The 21,016-nt window shown below is 38.8% G+C and overlaps 1 protein-coding gene across 1 annotated transcript in view; it reads right to left on the bottom strand.

Annotated features, from left to right (window-relative positions):
- lama4 (laminin, alpha 4) overlaps positions 1-21,016 on the bottom strand; it is a 157,684-nt gene that overhangs the window by 3,659 nt on the left and 133,009 nt on the right. Inside the window, exons 34-39 of the mRNA XM_069886827.1 lie at positions 20,263-20,452; positions 18,100-18,255; positions 16,899-17,058; positions 13,413-13,543; positions 13,134-13,227; positions 922-1,041 (exon numbers count right to left, since the gene is read on the bottom strand). Of these exons, the coding sequence (XP_069742928.1) occupies positions 922-1,041; positions 13,134-13,227; positions 13,413-13,543; positions 16,899-17,058; positions 18,100-18,255; positions 20,263-20,452 (851 nt within the window). The remainder of the gene's footprint in view (positions 1-921; positions 1,042-13,133; positions 13,228-13,412; positions 13,544-16,898; positions 17,059-18,099; positions 18,256-20,262; positions 20,453-21,016) is intronic.

Raw genomic sequence — 21,016 nt, 5'->3', positions numbered from 1 at the left:
ACATTCACATTTCTTTGTTACTCTTCTCCCAGATGCTACTTAATCCATTAAATGTTTATGTAATGTTTGGCTTTTATTTCAGATTTATGCCATCTGCACTACTTTACTTTTGACTAAAAAGTAATAAGCTAAGTTCCCTCATATTAGGAAAAGTATGAATATTACCAATATACAATATACACAATAGCAGATGATTTTGGTTTTCAACCTGCTGCTTTACATGTTTCATTGCTGCAGTTCCAGTCAACAGCCTGGAGAATCGACGTAAACACCCCAATGTGCTTGCACTTATCTCACTTCCCTGAGTAAACACCAGTAAAAAAATGTTTTGTCAGCAACTGTCCACCTTTTCCTGAGCTTATTTTCTTTTAAATTTGCTTGCAGAAAAAGGTCAGAAATATATGTTCTCATGTTTCTCTGACCGGTTTAATTTCAGCTCGATTAAGAACACAAGCTAGGTTTGTGTGAAAAGGAATTCCTTGTTCCTAAAGTGGTTGTATATGAAAGGCAAAGATCACAAATCTGAGTCTTTCATGATCCAGTAAAACCCGTTATCTGGAATTCAATCAACTGGCAGCCTCAAGCAACTCCGGGGGGGGGGAATCACAGAAAATAAATTGGTTAAAAAAAAATAATGAAGTTTAAAATTGGTGCAACTCACCAGTCACGTAATACACAATTTCCAGCAAGATGAAAATTTACACATCCTGCATCTACTAATCTCCATTAGTGCCGGATACCAGGGGTATTAATCTATATCAAGTTTATATTTCCCCTCATTCCATTCTGTTATTGATAAAGTAGCAAATGCAATATAGAATGACCTCCAAGCTAAAAACTGTATCTCAAATAATTCTTGCTTGAAATAATACATTTGCAACATTTTCCATTTTTGCACACAGGTTTAATCACTTCATTTACCTGGCACTCCTCCAACAAACACAGGCATCTTGGTGTTGAAAGCAAGTGATGTCAGAGGTCCCACAACATGATTTACTTCAGAATCTACGTCCAGCTGCACAACATTGGAATCTCTGATGACTGAATGATCAGAAAGATAAATTACCAATTGAATGTATAATGTTTGCCATCTGACATTGCTCACAAATGGTCAATGCATCAAGTTCTGTTTTCAGAGTCAAATGTGAAATGATTGGAATGTGCTGTAGAATGTCATCAATTAAATGAGCAGATGGATTGGGTAACTGGCAGATGATAATTGCTGCATTTTCAACTCTTGGACATGAGTTAGAGCAGACCCATAACTCTGCTTTTGTCAGGTTTAGCCCAGTTCCCACTATTTAGGGAGGCACAGTACAGATTGTTGTAAGATGGTAATTTCACTCAGAGAAAGCAGAGCATGGTCACATTAGTGTGCTAGATACTTGTGACTTATCAAGTCCAGCCAACTTCATTTCATTTCTTCCTGACAGTCTTCTTGAAGTTTAGTAAGATCTTTTAATACACTGTTTCCTTTTTGATAGATAAATATTAAATCTTATTTTCAACCTCTGACTGAAATGTCCCCTTCCATCCCTTCCAAATACCACCACTCACCTTCAGATAGTTTACTTCATAGAGAGGGTCTGTCACTGTTCACCTTGTGTATCACCCTCATGATTTTATAGACTTCATTAATATTCCCTCTGAACATAGAGTATAGAACACTAGAGAACAGTTCAGGCCCTTTGGCCCTTGATGTTGTGCTGACCCATATATTCCTTAAAAAAGTACTAGACCCTTCCTACCCTGTAATCCTCTATTTTACTTCCATCCATGTGCCTGTCTAAAAGTCTCTTAAATGTCCCTTCTGTTACCACCTCCACCACCATCCCTCACAAGGCATTCTAAGCACACACAACTCTGTGTAAAAATATTTTTTTAAAAATTACCCCTGATGTCTCCCCTAAACTTCTCTCCCTTCGCTTTGTATATTTATCCTCTGGTGTTTGCTATTCCTGCCCTGCGAAACAGGTGCTGGCTGTCCACCCTATCTATGCCTCTCATAATCTTGAAGACCTCTATTAAGTCTCCTCCCATCCTTCTATGCTCCAAAGAGATAAGTTCCAGCTCTGATAACCTTGCCTCATAAGACATTTTTCAATCCATATTACATCCTGGTAAATCTCCTCTGCACCCTCTCCATAACTTCCACATCCTCCCTATGCAGAAGTGACCAGAACTGAATATAATATTCTAGGTGTGGTCTCATCAGAGATTTGTAGAGTTGCAACATGATCTGTGCCATCCCAGAGACACGAGGTTGTATCACTTTATCAAGTCAAGAATGTCCATCCATGACCAGAAGCTGCCAGATCTGTGCCGAGTGTAAGCCCCAGTTCTACCGGCCAGAAAAGGCACACCTCATCAAGGCCACCCGCCCTTTTAAACAACTCAGCATCGATTTCTAGGGCCTCCTTCCCGTCCACAAATAGGAACGCCTACGACCTGACAGAGGTGGACGAATTTTCCAGGTTCCTCTTTGCAATCCGCTGCCCGGATATGACCTTAGCTACAGTCATCAAGGCCCTGAGCAGTATCTTCACTATGTTCGGGTACCCCGACTATATTCATAGTGACTGGGGGACCTTGTTCATGAGTGACGAGCTGCTTCAGTACTTTTTGACCAGAGGCATAGCCACCAGCAGGACCACCAGCTATAACCCCAGAGGTAATGGCCAGGTGGAAAGGGAGAATGGCACCATCTGGAAGGCAGTGCTCCTGGCCCTTAGGTCCAAACATTTGCCAGTGTCCCACTGGCAGGACATCTTTCCTGAAGCTCTCCCCGCCATCCGGTCATTACTGTGCACCACTACTAACACCACCCCGCATGAACACCTCTCTGCTTTTCCTAGGAGGTCGGTGAATGATTCTTCCATCCCTCCCTCCCTGGCTGACAACCCCAGGACTAGTTCTCCTTCGGAAGCAAGTCAGAGGCCAATACGCATTTATGAGGTACCTGGATGGCCACGAGGACACTGTGCCCATACAAGACCTGGCAAGGGTTGGAGACCCCGAGACTGTCTTGCCAGCTGCTGACCACGCCATGGACCCGATGGAGCTACATCTGAGCATGACCCTGGAGTCCAAGCTGCCTGTCTTGCCAGCGGACGTCCAGGCTTCTATCCCTCGTGGAGAATCCCCCAGCACTCCTGGAGTCCACCGCCAGCACCCCAACTCTCACAGTTCCTGTAGAGGATACTCCCCCGTCGGCCCCCTCTCCAGAGGAGCACTGTATGGACACACCAATTCCCTGGCAGTCCGGCAGACAGAAGAGGCCGCCTGTGCGGCTCAACCTCTAGCCAGTGGGAGGCATCCGCTTCTCCCACCACTTTGGTTAATAATTGTTAAATACTGCTGCATTGTTGAATTGGTGCTGTTTTCGCCCACAGTTTTGTTGTTTACCAGTGGGTCCTTTTTTAAAAAAGGGGGTGAATGTGGTGATATGATTATATGCACTGGCTGGCCCGGCCTCCTGCCTTAGCTCCTCCCTTAGTCCTGCCCATGTGACCCCGGGCCATAAAGCTCAAGTCCCCTCTCCTTCCCATTCATTTTCCTAGCCTAGACCTGGGCCAGCAGTCTCTAGCTCAATAAAGCCTATTTTTCGCCTGAGTCTTCTGTCTGCATCATTATTGGTGCTACCGATAGTGCCCAACATCTCTCTACTCTTGAACTTAATCCCCCTATAAATGAAGCCCAGCATCTCATAGGCCTTCTTAACTATCCTATCTGTGCGGCAACTTTGAGGGATGTATGGATTTGGACCTCAAGGTCCTTCTGTTCATCTACTCTCTCAAGTAACTTACCATTAACCCTGTATTCAGCATTCTGATTTGTCTTTCCAAAATGCATTACCTCACACTTATCTGGATTGAAATCTATCTGCCACTTTTCTGCCCATCTCTGCATCCTGTCTCTATCCTCTTGTAAGTTTCAACAAACTTCAGCTCCATCCACAACTCCTCCAACCTTCCTGCAAACTTACTGACTGATTCTTCTGCCTCTTCATCCATGTCACTTATAAAAATCACAAAGAGCAGGGGAACTCCACTAGTCATCAACCTCCAGGCAGAATACTTTCCTTTCATTACTACTCTCTGCTTTCTACCTGCAAGCCATTAAAAAAAATCCATACAGCCAAGGTTTCATGGATCCCATTCCTCATCATTTTCTGAATGAGTCTCTCATGGGGGACCTTGTCAAATGCCTTACTAAAATATAGGTAAACCACATCTATCACCCTAGCCTTAACAATTTATTTTGTTACCTCCTCAAAAAGCTCAATAAGGCTCATGAGGCACGATCTTCCCTTCACAAAACTATGGTAACTATCCTTGAGTAGACTGTGCTTCTCCAGATTCTCATAGATCCTATCCTTAAGAATCCTCTCCAATATTTGCACACCATTGACATAAGACTCACCAGTCTACAAATTTCCAATATTCTCTTTATTGCTTTTCTTAAACAAGGGGTCTACATTTGCCATTCTTAAATCCTCTGGCACCTCCCCTGCAGCAAAGAGGACTCAAAGATCATTGTTACTGCCCCAGCAATCTCTTCCCTCACTTCCCACAGCAACCTGGGATATATTGCATCCAGCCCCAGGGACTTATCAATTTGAAGTTTTTAAGAAGATCCAACACTTTCTCTTCCTTAATCTCCAAGCCTGTTCTATTATTCTATTTTATTCTAAGATTAGATGGTTTTATAAGAAGGGTAGAAAATGGCCTGAGTTTGAGGAAAGGGCACAAAGGAAGAAATCACAGAAGATCCTGAAGGTTAGATTTTGGTACAGTGTTGTGTGTTGTATATTTTGTGGTTTTCAGTATGTATTTAAATTCTGTGTTGATTTCATACTTTTTGACAATGGCCATATTTTCATTTTCCCCCATCCCTTATCTCATCTTTGGGATTATGTTTCATAAAATCATGGAACAATGTGGCATGGAAGAAGCCATCCAAGCTTTTCCATTCGATGTGCCATCCATGAGCTCAATGTCCTTTTCCACATATCCCTGAAATGTTTCCACTGAGATTATTTTTGTTAAATGCTTATAATATTGAACCTACTTCTACCTTTCTATCAGGCAGTTCATTTCACATAATCATAATTTGATGCAGAAAGATTTTTTTTTCTGTATTTGTATCACCAATGATTTGTCAATGAGATAGTTTCTCAAATTGAGAATATTTCCTTTAAGGAAAATAGGCCTAGTTTTTCCAGTCTCTCACAATAGCTTCCCTAATCTTGGCAATAACATTCAAAAACCAGTTCTGACACTTTCTAACTTAATCATATCTTTTTAATCACTAGGTGAACAAAACTGTGCACATTATTGCAAGTGTGGTCTCATCAATACCTCGCAGGATATCCACATGATATCCTTCACTATTTGTCTACCTGTGCTCTTTAAAGTGCTAAGCACCTGCATGCTTGGTCCCCCTGCTCCATAACAGTGTTTAGGGTATTGCCATTAGCAGAAAAAGTCTTGCCAGGTTCATTTGATGGAATTGTGACACCTCACACTTCTCTGGGTTGAACTGCATCTGGCATTCATTACCATAGTCCCATCCAATTTAGAACCCATTGTAAACGCTATCAACCTTCTTCATTGTCCACTGTAGCACATATGTTTATGCCATCAGCAAATTTATTCACCTTAGCCCAAAAATCCTATTTACATATATATTAAAAAATTTAAGGGTCCTAGTACAGAAACATAAGGTCTTCTAGTCTGAAAAAAACTAAAACCGACTCTGAACCTGTAATGAACTCTGTAATGATAGAGATCATGGTTGCAATGCAACTAGCAGTGCCTTACTGTTTGATTAGACTTGGCTACCAGCAGAGGGATAATACACAGTATGCAGACCTGTAATGCCTCATGGCATGCCTCATGTGCTGTTTACATCAACTTTAAAATAAAGAACCTTTTCCTTCATCCATGTATTGTCTAAGAACTCACACATACGAATACAAGATGAAACATGGTATCAGAACTGGGATGAAGGAAATTAAAAGGACATATTTTGAAGGTAAAATCTAAAGTCAGCCACAGATTGGTGAAGAGAAGCTAACACAGTTAAAAAAATGGAAGGATTACATCCACCAGCGAAACTTCAGCTGACAGGTCATGTGGCTGAAGATTGGAACAGATTTAAATAGCATTTTGGATTATATTTATTGGAAGTCGGAGCTGATGAAAAAAGCGATAAAGTAAAAATGTCAGTTTTCTTACATGTGATGAAGCCCTGGAGGTGTATAATAATAATGCTGCTGAAGGAGACAAAATGAAATTGGAAAAAAATAATGGAAAAGTTTGAGGCTTACTCTATACCCAAACGTAACATGGCATTTGAGAGGCACAGATTTTTTACGTGTACAGAAAGTGGAAGAAAGTATTTATCAGTATGTTACTGAATTGAGAAACAGAAGCAAAACTTGTGAATTTGGTGGACTGACCGACTTGCTGATAAAAGATAGACTTGAGTGTGGTATTCCTGACTAAGGAAAAGACTGCTAAGAGAGCAAATCTCGACCTGGAAAAAGCCAGAAACTGTAAAAATGCAGGCAGAAGAGCTGTTCAGTGAAATTAGCTGCAATGTGGATGCAGTAGGCAAGAACTGACATAAACCGTTCAAGAAAAAGCACACAAAAGTGGAAAGAAAGGTGTAGCCAGCGAACAAAGATGAAAGGGACAATTGAAAGCCATGTCGTTGATGCGGTACACAACACCTACCAAAAAAGTGTCCAGCATATGGTAAAACATACAATATGTGCAACTAAAGGAACGATTATGCCCACTGCTGTTGGAATCAAATGCAACAAAGCAAGGTTCATGCAGTAGTTGAAAGGGGGATAGAGGAATTCTATGTAGATGTGACTGAAAACAAGAAAGAAAACAGACTGGATGCTGAGATTAAAAGTGAATGACATATACATTTCAGTTAAATTTGATACTGGAGCACAAATTAATGTAATATCAGAGACTGATTTTAAGAAGATTAGACTGAGTCCAAAGATGTATGGAACAAAAGTGAAGGTTACAGAATATTCAGGTACTGATATACCAGTGCAAGGAGAATGCATCGTCAAAGTGAAACACAAGGACAAAGAGCACATGGTAACATTCATCATGTACAGGCTATACTAGGTTTAACAGCTGTGAGAAACTGAACATGGCAAAATGAGTCCTCGTTGTGGAAAGCAAAGGAAAGACAGTCTATGATGAACTCATGAAAGAATACAGTGACCTTTTTCAGGGTCTAGGCTGCCTTCCAGGAGAACATACGAACAGAGTGGATAAACGTGTGCCACCGATGATACCTCCATGCAAAAAAGTTCTATTTGCGCTTCAAAAGCAACTAAAAGCAGAGTTGGACAGGATGAAAAGCCTGCACATGATTCAGAAGATAGATGTGCTAACAGAATGGGTGAGTTCACTTGCTGTTGTGGCCAAAAAGAATGGAAAGCTTAGAATTTGCCTGGATCCAAGAGATCTAAACAGAGCAACAAAGAAAACAGTTTAAGCTTCTGACACAGTTTTCAAATTCAAAGTTTTCAAATTCAAAGTTTTTCAGCAAGTTAGATGCATCATTAGGATTTTGGCGGTTGAAATTGGATGAAGCAAGTTCAAGACTGTGCATGTTCATTTGGCAGATACAGATTCCTAAGGTTACCATTTGGGATTGCCTCAGCTCCTGAAGTGTATCACAAAACTATCCATATGGTCCATATGGATGGAGTTAACACCTCAATGGATGACATCATAGTATGGGGAACCACAGGAATAGAGCATGATGAGAAACAAAGGAAAGTGCTGGAAGCAACAAGGAAAGCAAAACTGAAGCTGAATAGAGAGAAATGCCAGCTCAGGGTGACAGAACTAACATTTGTAGGAGATATTATTGGCATTGAGGGTATTGGACCAGATCCCAGAAAGGTGTCCGCCATTGAGAACATGCCAAGGCCACAATGCAAAAAGGACATACAGATGTTTAATGGAATGGTCAACTATATGGGTAAATTCATATCCAACCTCTCAGAAAAGACTGCTCCATTGAGAAGATGAACAGAAAAGAACATTGAATCGGAGTGGGATCATGACAATGAAAAGTCATGGAGGGAACTAAAGAAACTGCTCACAGAGGAACCAGTTCTGAGGTTTTACGACCCAGTGAGACCCATCAAGATATCATCAGATGCATCACATAGTGGGCTCAGTGCTGTTCTTCTGCAAAAATACAATGACTGGGAACCCATTGCATATGCATCACTCTCAATGACAGGCGCAGAGACATGATACACTTAAATTGAAATGGATCTGCTCAGCATTACATACGCCTGTGAAAGATTTCATCAGTTTGTGTCTGGACAAGCAATCAATGTAGAGACTGACCATAAGCCCTTGATTGCATTGTTCCAAAAGCCATTAAATGAATGTCCACTTAGAATATAAAGAATTAATGCAATGTTATATACTGGCATACACTCTGGGTAGGGCTAATGTACACAGCAGACATGTTGTCTAGAGCTGTTGACACAAGAGCCTATAAACAAAATGGATGAAGATGTGAATGCCTTCATGGATATGATCACAAGTGCACTGCCCATATCAGATGCAAAAATGGAGCTCATAAAGTCAGAGACAAACAACTGAGACAACTGAGAAAAAAATCCCTTCTTGGATGGATGGCCCAACATGAAGCAGGACTGCTCACCTGACGTTTCAGAGTACTGGAACTGCAGGGCCGAACTATCAGTGGTTGAAGACATCATCTACAAAGGAAGCAAAATCCTTATCCCAAAGAGTCTGAGAAAGGAGATGCTAAAAAGGATCCATGGAGGACATCTCAGAATCGAAAAATGTAAGAAAAGAGCACAAGAGGTCAAGAATCAACAATGATATAACAAATGAAGTGCCATAAATCCTGCAGAACCACTAAAGCCACACCCAGCACCATACAGACCTTACCAGAAGGTAGGTGCTGACCTATTTGAATGTCAAGGGAAGGACTATCTTGTACTCACAGACTATTACTCCCTGTATCCAGTGTATAAACTGTACACCACCACTGCAGATGCTGTAATAACAGGTATGAAGGCCATATTCTCCAGACATGGCGTGGCAAGCGAGGTCTTTACAGACAATGGAGCCCAGTTTTGCAATTTAAATTTCCGACAGTTTGTAAAAGAGTGGGTCTTTGTACACACCACATCACGTCCTCATTTTCCACAGTCCAATGGTCTAGTGGAAAAAAAGTCAGTACAGGCAATGAAAAGACTGATGAACAAGGCAAAAGACAGTGGAACAGATTTCTACCAGAGCATACTACTATTCTACACAACACAGCTCAAGTGTGGTCTGTCACCAGCACAACTCCTTATGTGACATAGGCTAAGATCAAACCTACCCATTGAGGAGAATCTCCTAAAAACAAAAGAGGGGAGAAAGTGAGGAAATTCAAAGAACAACAGAAAGAAAAGGAAAAGTATTACTTTGACAGATGAACAAAAAACCTACTGGAACTCTACACTGTCACCAGTAAGATAACCTTATGGATTCAGAAGGGAACTGTCCCTAGTGAAGTCCAACCAAGATCATACACCATTCAGACAAATAAAGGTGCTGTTCTGCAAATAAATGGTCGAGATCTTCAAATGGGACCAGCCACAGAAGATGGAATGACAGATACAGTTGAACAACCTGAATGCACAGCTGAGAAGACATCATCTGAGGCAACAACTCAAATTCAAGGACAATCAATCAGGAGATCATCAAGACACATGAATCCTTCTAAGAGGCTCATAGAGCAAATTTAAAGACTCCTATTATAGAATGAAGTCGTGCTATCTTGTTCACCCAATTATCCAATATGAACACACAAAAAAAATGTTAACAATGTTGATAATAATGAATATATAAGTTCTTGGTATTAAAGTTAAAATTGCACAGTTATACAAGGAAAATATGTTAGTTAAAAGTAGGCTACTTTTGTTTTAAGAAAGGGAGACGTAACAATAGCGATCGTGGTTGCAATGCCTTACTGTTTGATTAGACTTGGCTGCCACAGCAGTCTAATTTTGACACACAGTATGCGGATCTGTAATGGAGACTTGCAGCCTTATGTCATGCCTCATTCTGTTTACATCAGCTTTAATGTTAAGATCCTTTACTTTCATCCATGTGTTGAATGCAAGATGAAACAATCACGAAGCCATTTAAAAAAAAATCACATTTGCTAATTGGAATCCTATTCTATGTGATCTAACCTTCCATGGCAAGTACCATGTAGGACAGAACCATCAGCTTTTATTTTTCTTGTATCCATGTGCCTGTCTAAAAGTCTTTTAAATGTACCAATTCTACCAGCCTCCACCACCACCCCTGGCAATATATTCCAAGTATCCACTACTCTGTGTGAAAAAAAATCTTACCCCAAGAATCTCCCCTAAACTTTTCTCACCTCAGCTTGTACAGATGTCCTCTAGTGTTTGCTACTCTTGCCCCAGGGAAAAAAAAAAGTGCTTGCTGTCCACCTTATCTAGGCCTTTCATAATCTTGTAGACCTTAATTAAGTCACCTCTCAACCTTCTTTACTCCAAAGAAAAAAGCTCTAGCTTTTTTAACCTAGCCTCGTAAGACACATTCTCTAATCCAGGCATCATCCTCATAAAGCTCCTCTGCTACCCTTTCCATAGCTTCCACATCCTTCCTGTAATGAAGCAACCAGAACTGAACACAATATTCCAAGTGTGGTCTAGCCAGTGTTTTATAGAGCTGCCACATTACTGCATGATTCTTGAACACAATCCCCTGACTACTGAAGGTTAGCATACCATAAAGCCTTCTTAACTACCCTATCAATCTGTGCAGCAACCTTGAGATAACTATAGATTTGGACCCCAAGACCCCTCTGTTTTGTCACACTGTTAAGAATCCATGTATGTCCTGAGCCTTCCTCATCACACTCTTAAACATCTCCCATTTGGCAATTGTGCACTTAATCTCTAACATTTGCATCCAGTCATCTGTTGCCAACTCCTGCCTTTTCATGTTAAAATTGGCTTTGGCTCAATTTAGGATACTAAATTGAGGACCACTGTTATTCTTTTCTACAAAATGGCATTGTAGTGTAGTGGTTAGCACAATGCTTCGACAGCACCAGCGACCTAGGTTCAAATCAGGTGCTGTCTTTAAGGAGTTTGTAGATTCTTCCCATATCTGTATTTGTTTTCTCCAGGGGATCTGGTTCCCTCCTACATTCTAAAGGTGTACAGGGTTATTAGGTTAATTGGGTGTATTTAGGTGGAACAGGCTCATGAGTAGGAAGGGCCTGTTACTGTACTAAATTTGAAAAAAAATAATAACTATCTTAAAGCTAATAGAATTGTTGTTCATTGTAAGTATACATCATTCTTGATGTACACAGCAAGGCTGTGTTCTCGCACCAACCCTCTTTTCAATCTTCTTCAGCATGATGCTGAACCAAGCCATGAAAGACCCCAACAATGAAGACGCTGTTTACATCCGGTACCGCACGGATGGCAGTCTCTTCAATCTGAGGCGCCTGCAAGCTCACACCAAGACACAAGAGAAACTTGTCCGTGAACTACTCTTTGCAGATGATGCCGCTTTAGTTGCCCATTCAGAGCCAGCTCTTCAGCACTTGACGTCCTGCTTTGCGGAAACTGCCAAAATGTTTGGCCTGGAAGTCAGCCTGAAGAAAACTGAGGTCCTCCATCAGCCAGCTCCCCACCATGACTACCAGCCCCCCCACATCTCCATCGGGCACACAAAACTCAAAACGGTCAACCAGTTTACCTATCTCGGCTGCACCATTTCATCAGATGCAAGGATCGACAATGAGATAGACAACAGACTCGCCAAGGCAAATAGCGCCTTTGGAAGACTACACAAAAGAGTCTGGAAAAACAACCAACTGAAAAACCTCACAAAGATAAGCGTATACAGAGCCGTTGTCATACCCACACTCCTGTTCGGCTCCGAATCATGGGTCCTCTACCGGCACCACCTACGGCTCCTAGAACGCTTCCACCAGCGTTGTCTCCGCTCCATCCTCAACATCCATTGGAGCGCTTACACCCCTAACGTCGAGGTACTCGAGATGGCAGAGGTCGACAGCATCGAGTCCACGCTGCTGAAGATCCAGCTGTGCTGGATGGGTCACGTCTCCAGAATGGAGGACCATCGCCTTCCCAAGATCGTGTTATATGGCGAGCTCTCCACTGGCCACCGTGACAGAGGTGCACCAAAGAAAAGGTACAAGGACTGCCTAAAGAAATCTCTTGGTGCCTGCCACATTGACCACCGCCAGTGGGCTGATAACGCCTCAAACCGTGCATCTTGGCGCCTCACAGTTTGGCGGGCAGCAACCTCCTTTGAAGAAGACCGCAGAGCCCACCTCACTGACAAAAGGCAAAGGAGGAAAAACCCAACACCCAACCCCAACCAACCAATTTTCCCTTGCAACCGCTGCAATCATGTCTGCCTGTCCCGCATCGGACTTGTCAGCCACAAACGAGCCTGCAGCTGACGTGGACTTTTTACCCCCTCCATAAATCTTCGTCCGCGAAGCCAAGCCAAAGAGAAGACATCATTCTTGACCTAATTAGGTCAATAGTGTGTCCTAATACAACCTAGCCAAACAAAGAGATGTTGATATATTATACAAAGTCTTCCTTAATATGAAAAGTGTTATGCATGTATCAAGTTCAAGTTCAAGTATCTGGATTGTTCTGTAAATACTGAATAAGGCCACATTATTTAAACTATATTAGCTTGAGAAAGCTTGATTCCAGATTTTGCTGCCTTAAATAATAATTGTAAAATTCATCGAATCAAAGTTCCTTCCATTGAAAAAAACATACTAAAATGTTATTACATAGTAGTTGTGGAATAGATTCAATTTGTTAGGATGAAATTTAATCACAAAAGAAGTCGATATTTTAATAAATTAATTCATTTGGATTTGATAAAATAACAAAAATAAGACTGCACCAAATTCTGATCGTTACATCTTGAAGTTATCATGGAATGCTTTAGGCTCTTGAGTAAATAATGCAATACAATGCTTGTAAGTATTAGTGGGGTAATTAGAATAATCTTTACCTGCTATTCTGTGCCATCGACCATCGCAGAGACTTTGCTTCGGAGTGACTGAAGTTTCAAATTCTGTAGTTCCATTACTAACTTTTAATGTGATCTGCACAGAAATAAAATTGATAATAGAAACTTGCCTCATGTGCACAAACAGGTTTTAAATCAAAAGGCTGTGTCCTTAACTGCCAGCTAACATTTTCAGTCAGATTTGTCTACTCTTTACTTAACTGATCCAATGTGTGCAGTAAAAGCAGAATTTACTTCAGCATTTGTTCTTAACTCCCTCACCTGTCCATATTCCATGAAGACATTCAGGTATTTGTGGATGGAACTGTGAACGTGTAGTAGGATTCCTGAATGATTTCTAGCACGAATTTCAAAAACAACCTCAAATTGTAATCCTACATTGAATGAATCATCTAAAATTCAAGGAAAAATCCAATTATTACACAATAATAAAACATTTAAACATAGAACAATTAAAATTTCCAAAAAAAACAACCAGATGAGTTAATGGCTGAATTCAACTGATAATACCAAAATAACAGAAAAACCAATAACAAAAAAACCCAAAAAGCAATTGAATTGAATCGATTGAACCAGTTCAGTTTTAATCTTTATATTTCTTTTATTAGTTTCAAATCAGGTTGCATTCATGACCATCGGGTTTGAGATGTAACAGCCAGATAAATCACTTATTTAGATTATTTAATTTTAAGTAATTCCTTCTCTTCTATGCACCTAGATTGACATTGATTTTATAATTTCTTAAGTGCAGTGGTTCCTTGGGTTGAGAAAGTGTTCTGTTTTTGAAAATGGTCTGAAACAAATTTTTTTTTACAAAAACAGTCGAAAATGTACCATTTCCCCAAAGTTGCAATGCAAGATCTTTAGCCTCAGCAGCCTTTGGGGATTGATTTGCAGAGTAGAAAGTGAACAGTGACACATGTTTGAATGCAGCCTGAGTGGAATGATAGAGGGATCTGATCTGATGGCAAGTGGGAAAACTATAGAGTCATAGATGTTATTTTTAACAGCTTTATTTATATTATTAAAAATATGCAGACAATTATAAAAAAAGTCCCTTATTACAAAGATATATTAATAAAGTACTTAACCGTACATTAGTAAATTAGTAGTATATTTATCCCAACCCCCTCTCCCCCAAAATACCCTATCTACTCCTACACTACATATTATTATAATAGATCCTTTTACAAAAAATATATATAATATTTAAGATATAGAAGTAGCCATACATTTTAAATATGGTTCCCTCATTTAAGTTAAAAAAATGTTATGCAAATTATAAGTTATTTTTTCTAAATGAATACATGACTTCAATTCATTATGCCATCTTTGAATATTAATTACTACATCATCCTTCCATGTTACTGCTACACATTTTCTCGCCACAGCCAAAGCCAAATGAATAAATGCAGTTTGAAATTTATCTAATTTCAAATCCCTTAAACCTTCATAGAATGCAAGAAGAATAATGAAGGATCAAGTAACAACTGTATATTATACAAACATTCCAAAATTTGTCTAACTTTTAACCAGAAACTTTACACTTTGTCGTATAACCAAATAGAATGTATAAAAGTCCCTTTTTGTATTCCACATCGAAAACACAAATAAATCTGAATCCATAAAACCATATTTTTTCCAATTTCTCCAGCGTCAAAAAGTTCAATTTCCATTTATATAGAGTCATAGATTTTACAACATGGAAACAAGCCCCATAATCCAACTTGTCCATGTTGACCAAGTTGGCTATCCAAGCTATTCCCATGTGTCTACATTTTACCCTCTCTTCAGTTTATTGTCTCAATATATTTTAAATTTGCCTCTACCACTTCCACTGACAGCTCATAACATGTACCCACCAACATCTAGGGAAAGAAGGTGCCCCTCAGGTTCTTTTTAAATCTTTTCTCTCTCATCTTCATCAATGCAACTCCCCTACCCATGACTATTTACTGTTCCTGATTTTATAAAGCTCTATAAAGCTCTAGCTCAGTCAACCTTTCTTTTCTTTTATTTATGTAGATATACAAGTCACTTCAGCCCATGAGTCAGTGCCGCTCAATTTATATCGAATTAACCTACACCCCTGGCATGTTTCAAACAGTTAGAGGAAACAGGAACCCCCCGGAGAAAACCCAAGCAAACAGTGCAGGATTTGAATCCTGATCCCCATTTCTGGTGCTGTAAAGGCATTGCACTAACTGCTACACCAATCGTGTTACCCAATTATCAAATATCCACACCACCAGGACATGGCCTGTTCTCACTGCTGCCATCAGGGAAGAGGTATAGTGGCCACAAGACTTGTGCCACCAGGATCCGGAGCAGGTGCTACCCATCCACCGTCAGACTCCTAAACAATAGAGTCAATCAGAGACTCATTTAAGGAATCTTACTTTGCATATTATTTAATACTGAATATTTCTTTTTGTATTTGCAGTTAGTTTTCCATTTCTTTCTTTGTTAATATTTCTCTCTTTTTATTTGTATCTTTTTCTTGAGTACAGTTTACACTACTGATAATACAAATTCTGCCTCTCACAGGTAAAAGAATCTCAGAATTTATGTAATGCCATGCATGTACTTTGACAATAAATGTAAACTTAAACTTTTTTTTGCAAGACATGTTCTATATCCTCTGCAACATCTCTGAACTGAACACAATAATTTAGATGTAATCTGCCCAGAGCATTATAGATCTGCAACATTATCTTGTGTCCCTTGAACTCATGACTAATGAAGATCAGTACACCATATGCTGTCTTAACCACCCTATCAACTTTCACAACAACTTTGAGGGACTTGGACCCAAAAATACTTCTGCTCCTCCACACTGCTAAAAATTCTGCTACTAACAACATTCTCTGCCTGTGTTCAACCTTCCAAAGTACATCACTTCATATTATACAGATTGAAATCCCATCTGTCACTTCATGCAATTCTACATCCTGTTTGTATCTTGCTGTAACTATCCACAATACCTCCTATTTTCGTGTCATCTGCGTTCTTACTGACCCACCCATCTACTTCTTTGAACAAGTCATTTATAAAAATCACAAAGAGCAGGGATCCACATCTGATCTGTGGAGTACATGCCAGTCACAGACCTCCATGCAGAATACACTCCATCTACTACCACCCTTTGCCTTCTGTGGGGAAACAAATTCTGAATCCGGCAGCTAAGTTTTCTTGGATCCCATATCTTTTTTTTGCACCCTTTCCACATTAATGATACATTTTCTATCACTGTGTGACCATAATTGTGCATAATACTCCATGTGGTTTCATTAATTGTTTGTACTGTTGTAGTATGATGTTACAGCTGCTGTACTCAAAGTACTGACCAATGAAGACCAATGTCCCAAATGCCTTCTTCACCATAATTTCTACTTGTGTCACCCCCTTTCATGGAACTAAGCACCTGTATCCCAAATTGTTCTATTCTATTACAGTCTACAAAGCCATAAAATAATATTTATATTAATAAGAGATGATTTAAGGTTCATCATGTTTGACTTTATCTGAAGAAGAGACTGGAGAACATTGATTTTTTTTCTTTTGATCTCTACATTACTTCTTGGTGAAGAGATACGAGCACCATATCTGAGAACAATGTCTAGGAGAATTTGCATAAAGTCAGGGCTTCCATAATCCTGGGATCCCCTATACTTTGAAATAAGCCCATCAACTGTTTAGATGCCCCGTTGCAGTTGATGAGTGACATGCTATGTCTGTCTTACTTACCCAATATCACATATCCTCCTTCTGGAGAAAAGTATGTCCCAAATTCTGCTGGACCTTCAAAGCAAGGTGTAACACCAAATGTGTGAGCAGCTGGTGGAAGAGACTGTCCATCTAGCTGAAAATTTTGAAGGCAACCATTGAAGCTTTGGACCGATTTGACCTGACAAAAAGAAAGATGTCATAATTAAATAATTAACTCAAAATTATTCATGCAGTCATCAAATTTTCAAATGAACATGTCGCATTCTATAATACTTGTGGTACGGTTTTGGCAGAGTTTAGTGGAGGAGTTCCTGAATACATCTTTGTTTTAGCATAATGTAGCATTTTTCCCCTAAGCCTGGTTGCAGTAAAGAATGGGTGAATAATAAATTCTCCTGGATATTATTGATATTAATCGATTAGACTCCATTTTGTTGATAGACCACAGTGATAGGAATGATACCAATTCTCAGAAAATGGCACAAGACTGAGCTCAATACATTCATTATTGATGGTGTTTGATGGTTCATTCAATTTTGCCAGATCAAGTCATGACATGTGAATTCCAGTAAGATGGCTGGATAATCAGAATACTCTTAACCTACAGCACAATACTGATATTCCCTTTTAGACATAAAGGAATCCTTTCAGCTCACAGGCAATGAAAATGACGAACTACTCTACCAAATGTTCCCCTAATCTTCCCTCCCTAAGCACAACAATGGGAAATTGTCTGTTATCAACTATTAAAGAAAGAGACTGATAAAACAAAGTGCAAGACTTGTTTGAAATAAATAATACTAAAATGCATAACTGGAGGGCAATAAAGCAGTAATAAATAAATGCACTATTTGCAAGAAAAATGCTGGCAATGACCAAATTAACCAATTGACCTTTGGTAATTTCAGAGATTTGTTATCTGAAATTTGGTAACATTTAAAAAATTACCACATTTAAGCCAATGGGATAGCATATTCAATATGAAGATGCCAATTTATTTTCTGTTGTCAAAAGTACAAATTATTCCCATTTTACAATATTACATTTTAACATATTGCTATGGCACTTTAAATAAAAAGCTTTGATCTTAAAAGCACACAGAGGACAGATCATTTTTTAGATCTTCCCAAGGCAAAAATAAAAATGTGCTCAAAGTAAAAACACCCAATGCCACAACTATTCATTGGTGCAATAAAATTAGGTAAATAGAGCAACTCACCTGAATATTTTTGGTGGCTTTTCCTAGGGGCACACCACCTATGTAGAATGGTTCATTTACCTGCCATGGAAAAATGGGAATATCGAGACTGTTCTCCAGAGCATGGAGACCATCTATTACCAAACGCCCTTTGTTATTTTCATGTGTAAAGATTACCTGAATGGAAAAAAAAATATTTTTTGTCGAGTTAAATTATATTATTTGAAGACATTGATTTTCAATTTGCTGTTAACAATTATGAGATATAATTTGAATTTAAACTTCTTCATTGGGCAGTGGAAAGGCTGCACATTTAGAATACCTAGATCAACCAAATATATTTTTTTACTGCTGACTCTATCAATGGTTTCTTGACCAGTGCTTTGAAGGTGAACATGAGTTTTAAAGCTGAGACAGCAGCTACATTCAGAAGCAGAAATAGAACCAATATGAAACATAGAACCAATGCCAAAGTACCCCAACATTGTTCTCTTTATCAGAAGACAAAATTAAATAGATAAAATTCTTTTTCTTCAGGCCTTAATATTTGGCCCAGATTCCACACTGAGAACTGATCAAGAATTTTTGTCAGAACTGGATCCCTTAATCAGCAGTTCATTTGTCAATGGTCTTTTTGTCACAGTATTACAGCTCAAAAGGAATTAAGGAAATGACATGACCTGGCAATATTAAATCAGGACAAATTTTTGGCTATTCAAGTGGAGTGGAATTACTGAATATTCACTATGAAACATAGCTAAATATAGATCACAGTACACTTCATTCTTAATGACATTTGCAACATCTAGGAAGCCTAAGTAGATGTAATACATTTCCTAACTGGATAAATGGGAATTTAGAGGGGAGAGACTAGGCTAAGATTTCCTGGATCCTCTAGAAATCAGTCTTGCATAATAACAATAAAATTCCAAAAACTGGAATGCCAAAAATCCAGATCACCTGATAATTTGAACTTCTCAAAAACTCTCACCTGAAATTCAGACCACCCGAGGATCAAGACTTCTCAAAAACTTTTGGCTTTGCTTGCATTACATGTATGTATTGTATGTGGGCATTGCATGCATGCATTGTGTGTGTACATTGTGTGCATGCATTGCATAAGTGCCACAGATGTACTGCTGAGAATACGGATAATCCAAAAAAATCTGGATTTTAGGTCTTCTACTGTATTGAATAATTTTGGGAGCGATACCTATTCTGTATTGTGACCAGAGTTTGGGAGACTAATGTTATTCTAACCTATCATCAATAAATATTATACAACTTTAAAATTATTCATGAATTGTTTTAAACTATGTATTAAAATATTGAATTCTCTTTTGTAACTCTACAAGATCAATGTTAATGTCTTCGGGACTAGGTGCCTAAAACAGTCATGGTTAATCAGCTTATGAACAAATGTCTTCAGTATTTTCATTGCTAACCTTTATTTTTCAGTAATAAGATATCATTGCAGTTGGGAACAGAAGCATGTTAATCTATACTGGCCAGTGCATTGCCAACATATATTAAAAAAATGAAAAAAAGTTGCTATTTCCCAGCTCTTTCCATAACCACCTAATCAAAATGCTTTATGGAGAACAAAATACTTCTGAAATATGGACTCTGTTCAAATGCAAACTAATTTTTAAGTGAAATTTTACAAAGAGCAATGTAATAATGGTCAGATATTGCTTTCTCTTTTGTAATGTTGGCAGTCTTTTTGGTGCCTCAAATAGATTAATGAATCTGGCCAGTAAGAATATGGCATTATGAGAGTGAGTATTTATGTATTTTTTTTTTGTTTAATTGAAGTGTCAATTTGTAGTCCTCCAGAATATAAAAGACAGAAATCAGAAAGATAATTAAAAAAAAATATTTAACTGATACACTTTGTGCATGAATACAATACAATAAATGAGTTAAAACATATATTGAATTCTGAAATAGTCTTTCTAAACATAGTAATACTGTGACTTTTCTTGATGAAATAAGTAATTTGGAAGGTAATAGATTGCAAGATACAAATAGCATGAGTATTAAAGGGTTATTGGATATCAACACACATATAGATATATATACAAAAACATCATGCAAGTAAAACACAATCAAGCACTTGTCTTGTGTCCTTCTAAAGAGTAAAGACCTAGAAAGCATTTTTTAGAGTATTTCAGTCTCACTTACATTGTGCCAGAGACCATCATTATATTTCTCAATGCTCTTTATTTTCAGTTTCTCATGACCATTGCTGAATGTGTAAATAAAATGACCACGGGAAATGAAAAGTGCCATGAAGTGATCCTCATCCTTATTAGCCACATAAAATACAAGTCCATGAGAAGATGGAGTTCTCACATTGACAGAGAAATGAGATCTGAAAATACAAATTTATTATATCCTTTAATAAGATGAATTCACACTAAAAGATTACTATTTCCATTGACAGAAGCAATTTCAATTCAATCTTTAATGTTATTTCCTTTGTTCAAAGTTCAGGTTTATTGCCAAAGTACATACATGACATTACATACAACCTTGAGATTTTTTTAATGCGGGCCACGCAGAATTTCTAATTACCGTTTGCTGTAAACTACACAAAGTAAGAAAGAACTGTAAACAAACGGACTGCGCAAATACAGAAATATAAACATTCAGTTTCTGAATGAGTTTTTTTGTTCAGGAGTAAGTTAGTTGAGCAGTACCAATGATTCTTGAACCGGGAGGTCTTGTGATACCTGTATCTCCTTTCTGATAGCAACAGAGAAAACACAGCATGTTCTGGATGGTGTGAATCCTTGATACTTGCTGCCGCTCTTTGACAGCCATCTTCCATTAGATGGTGGGAAGAGTTTTGCTGGTGATATACTGGGCCAATTCCACGACCTTTTTGAGGATTTTTCACTCAAGGGTATTGTGCACCCATACTAGGTTATGATGC

The sequence above is a fragment of the Narcine bancroftii genome, chromosome 6 (assembly GCF_036971445.1).
Source record: "Narcine bancroftii isolate sNarBan1 chromosome 6, sNarBan1.hap1, whole genome shotgun sequence".
NCBI lineage: Eukaryota > Metazoa > Chordata > Chondrichthyes > Torpediniformes > Narcinidae > Narcine > Narcine bancroftii.
Note: the sequence above shows the minus strand (reverse complement) of the source record. Positions and strands in the feature narration are given on the sequence as shown.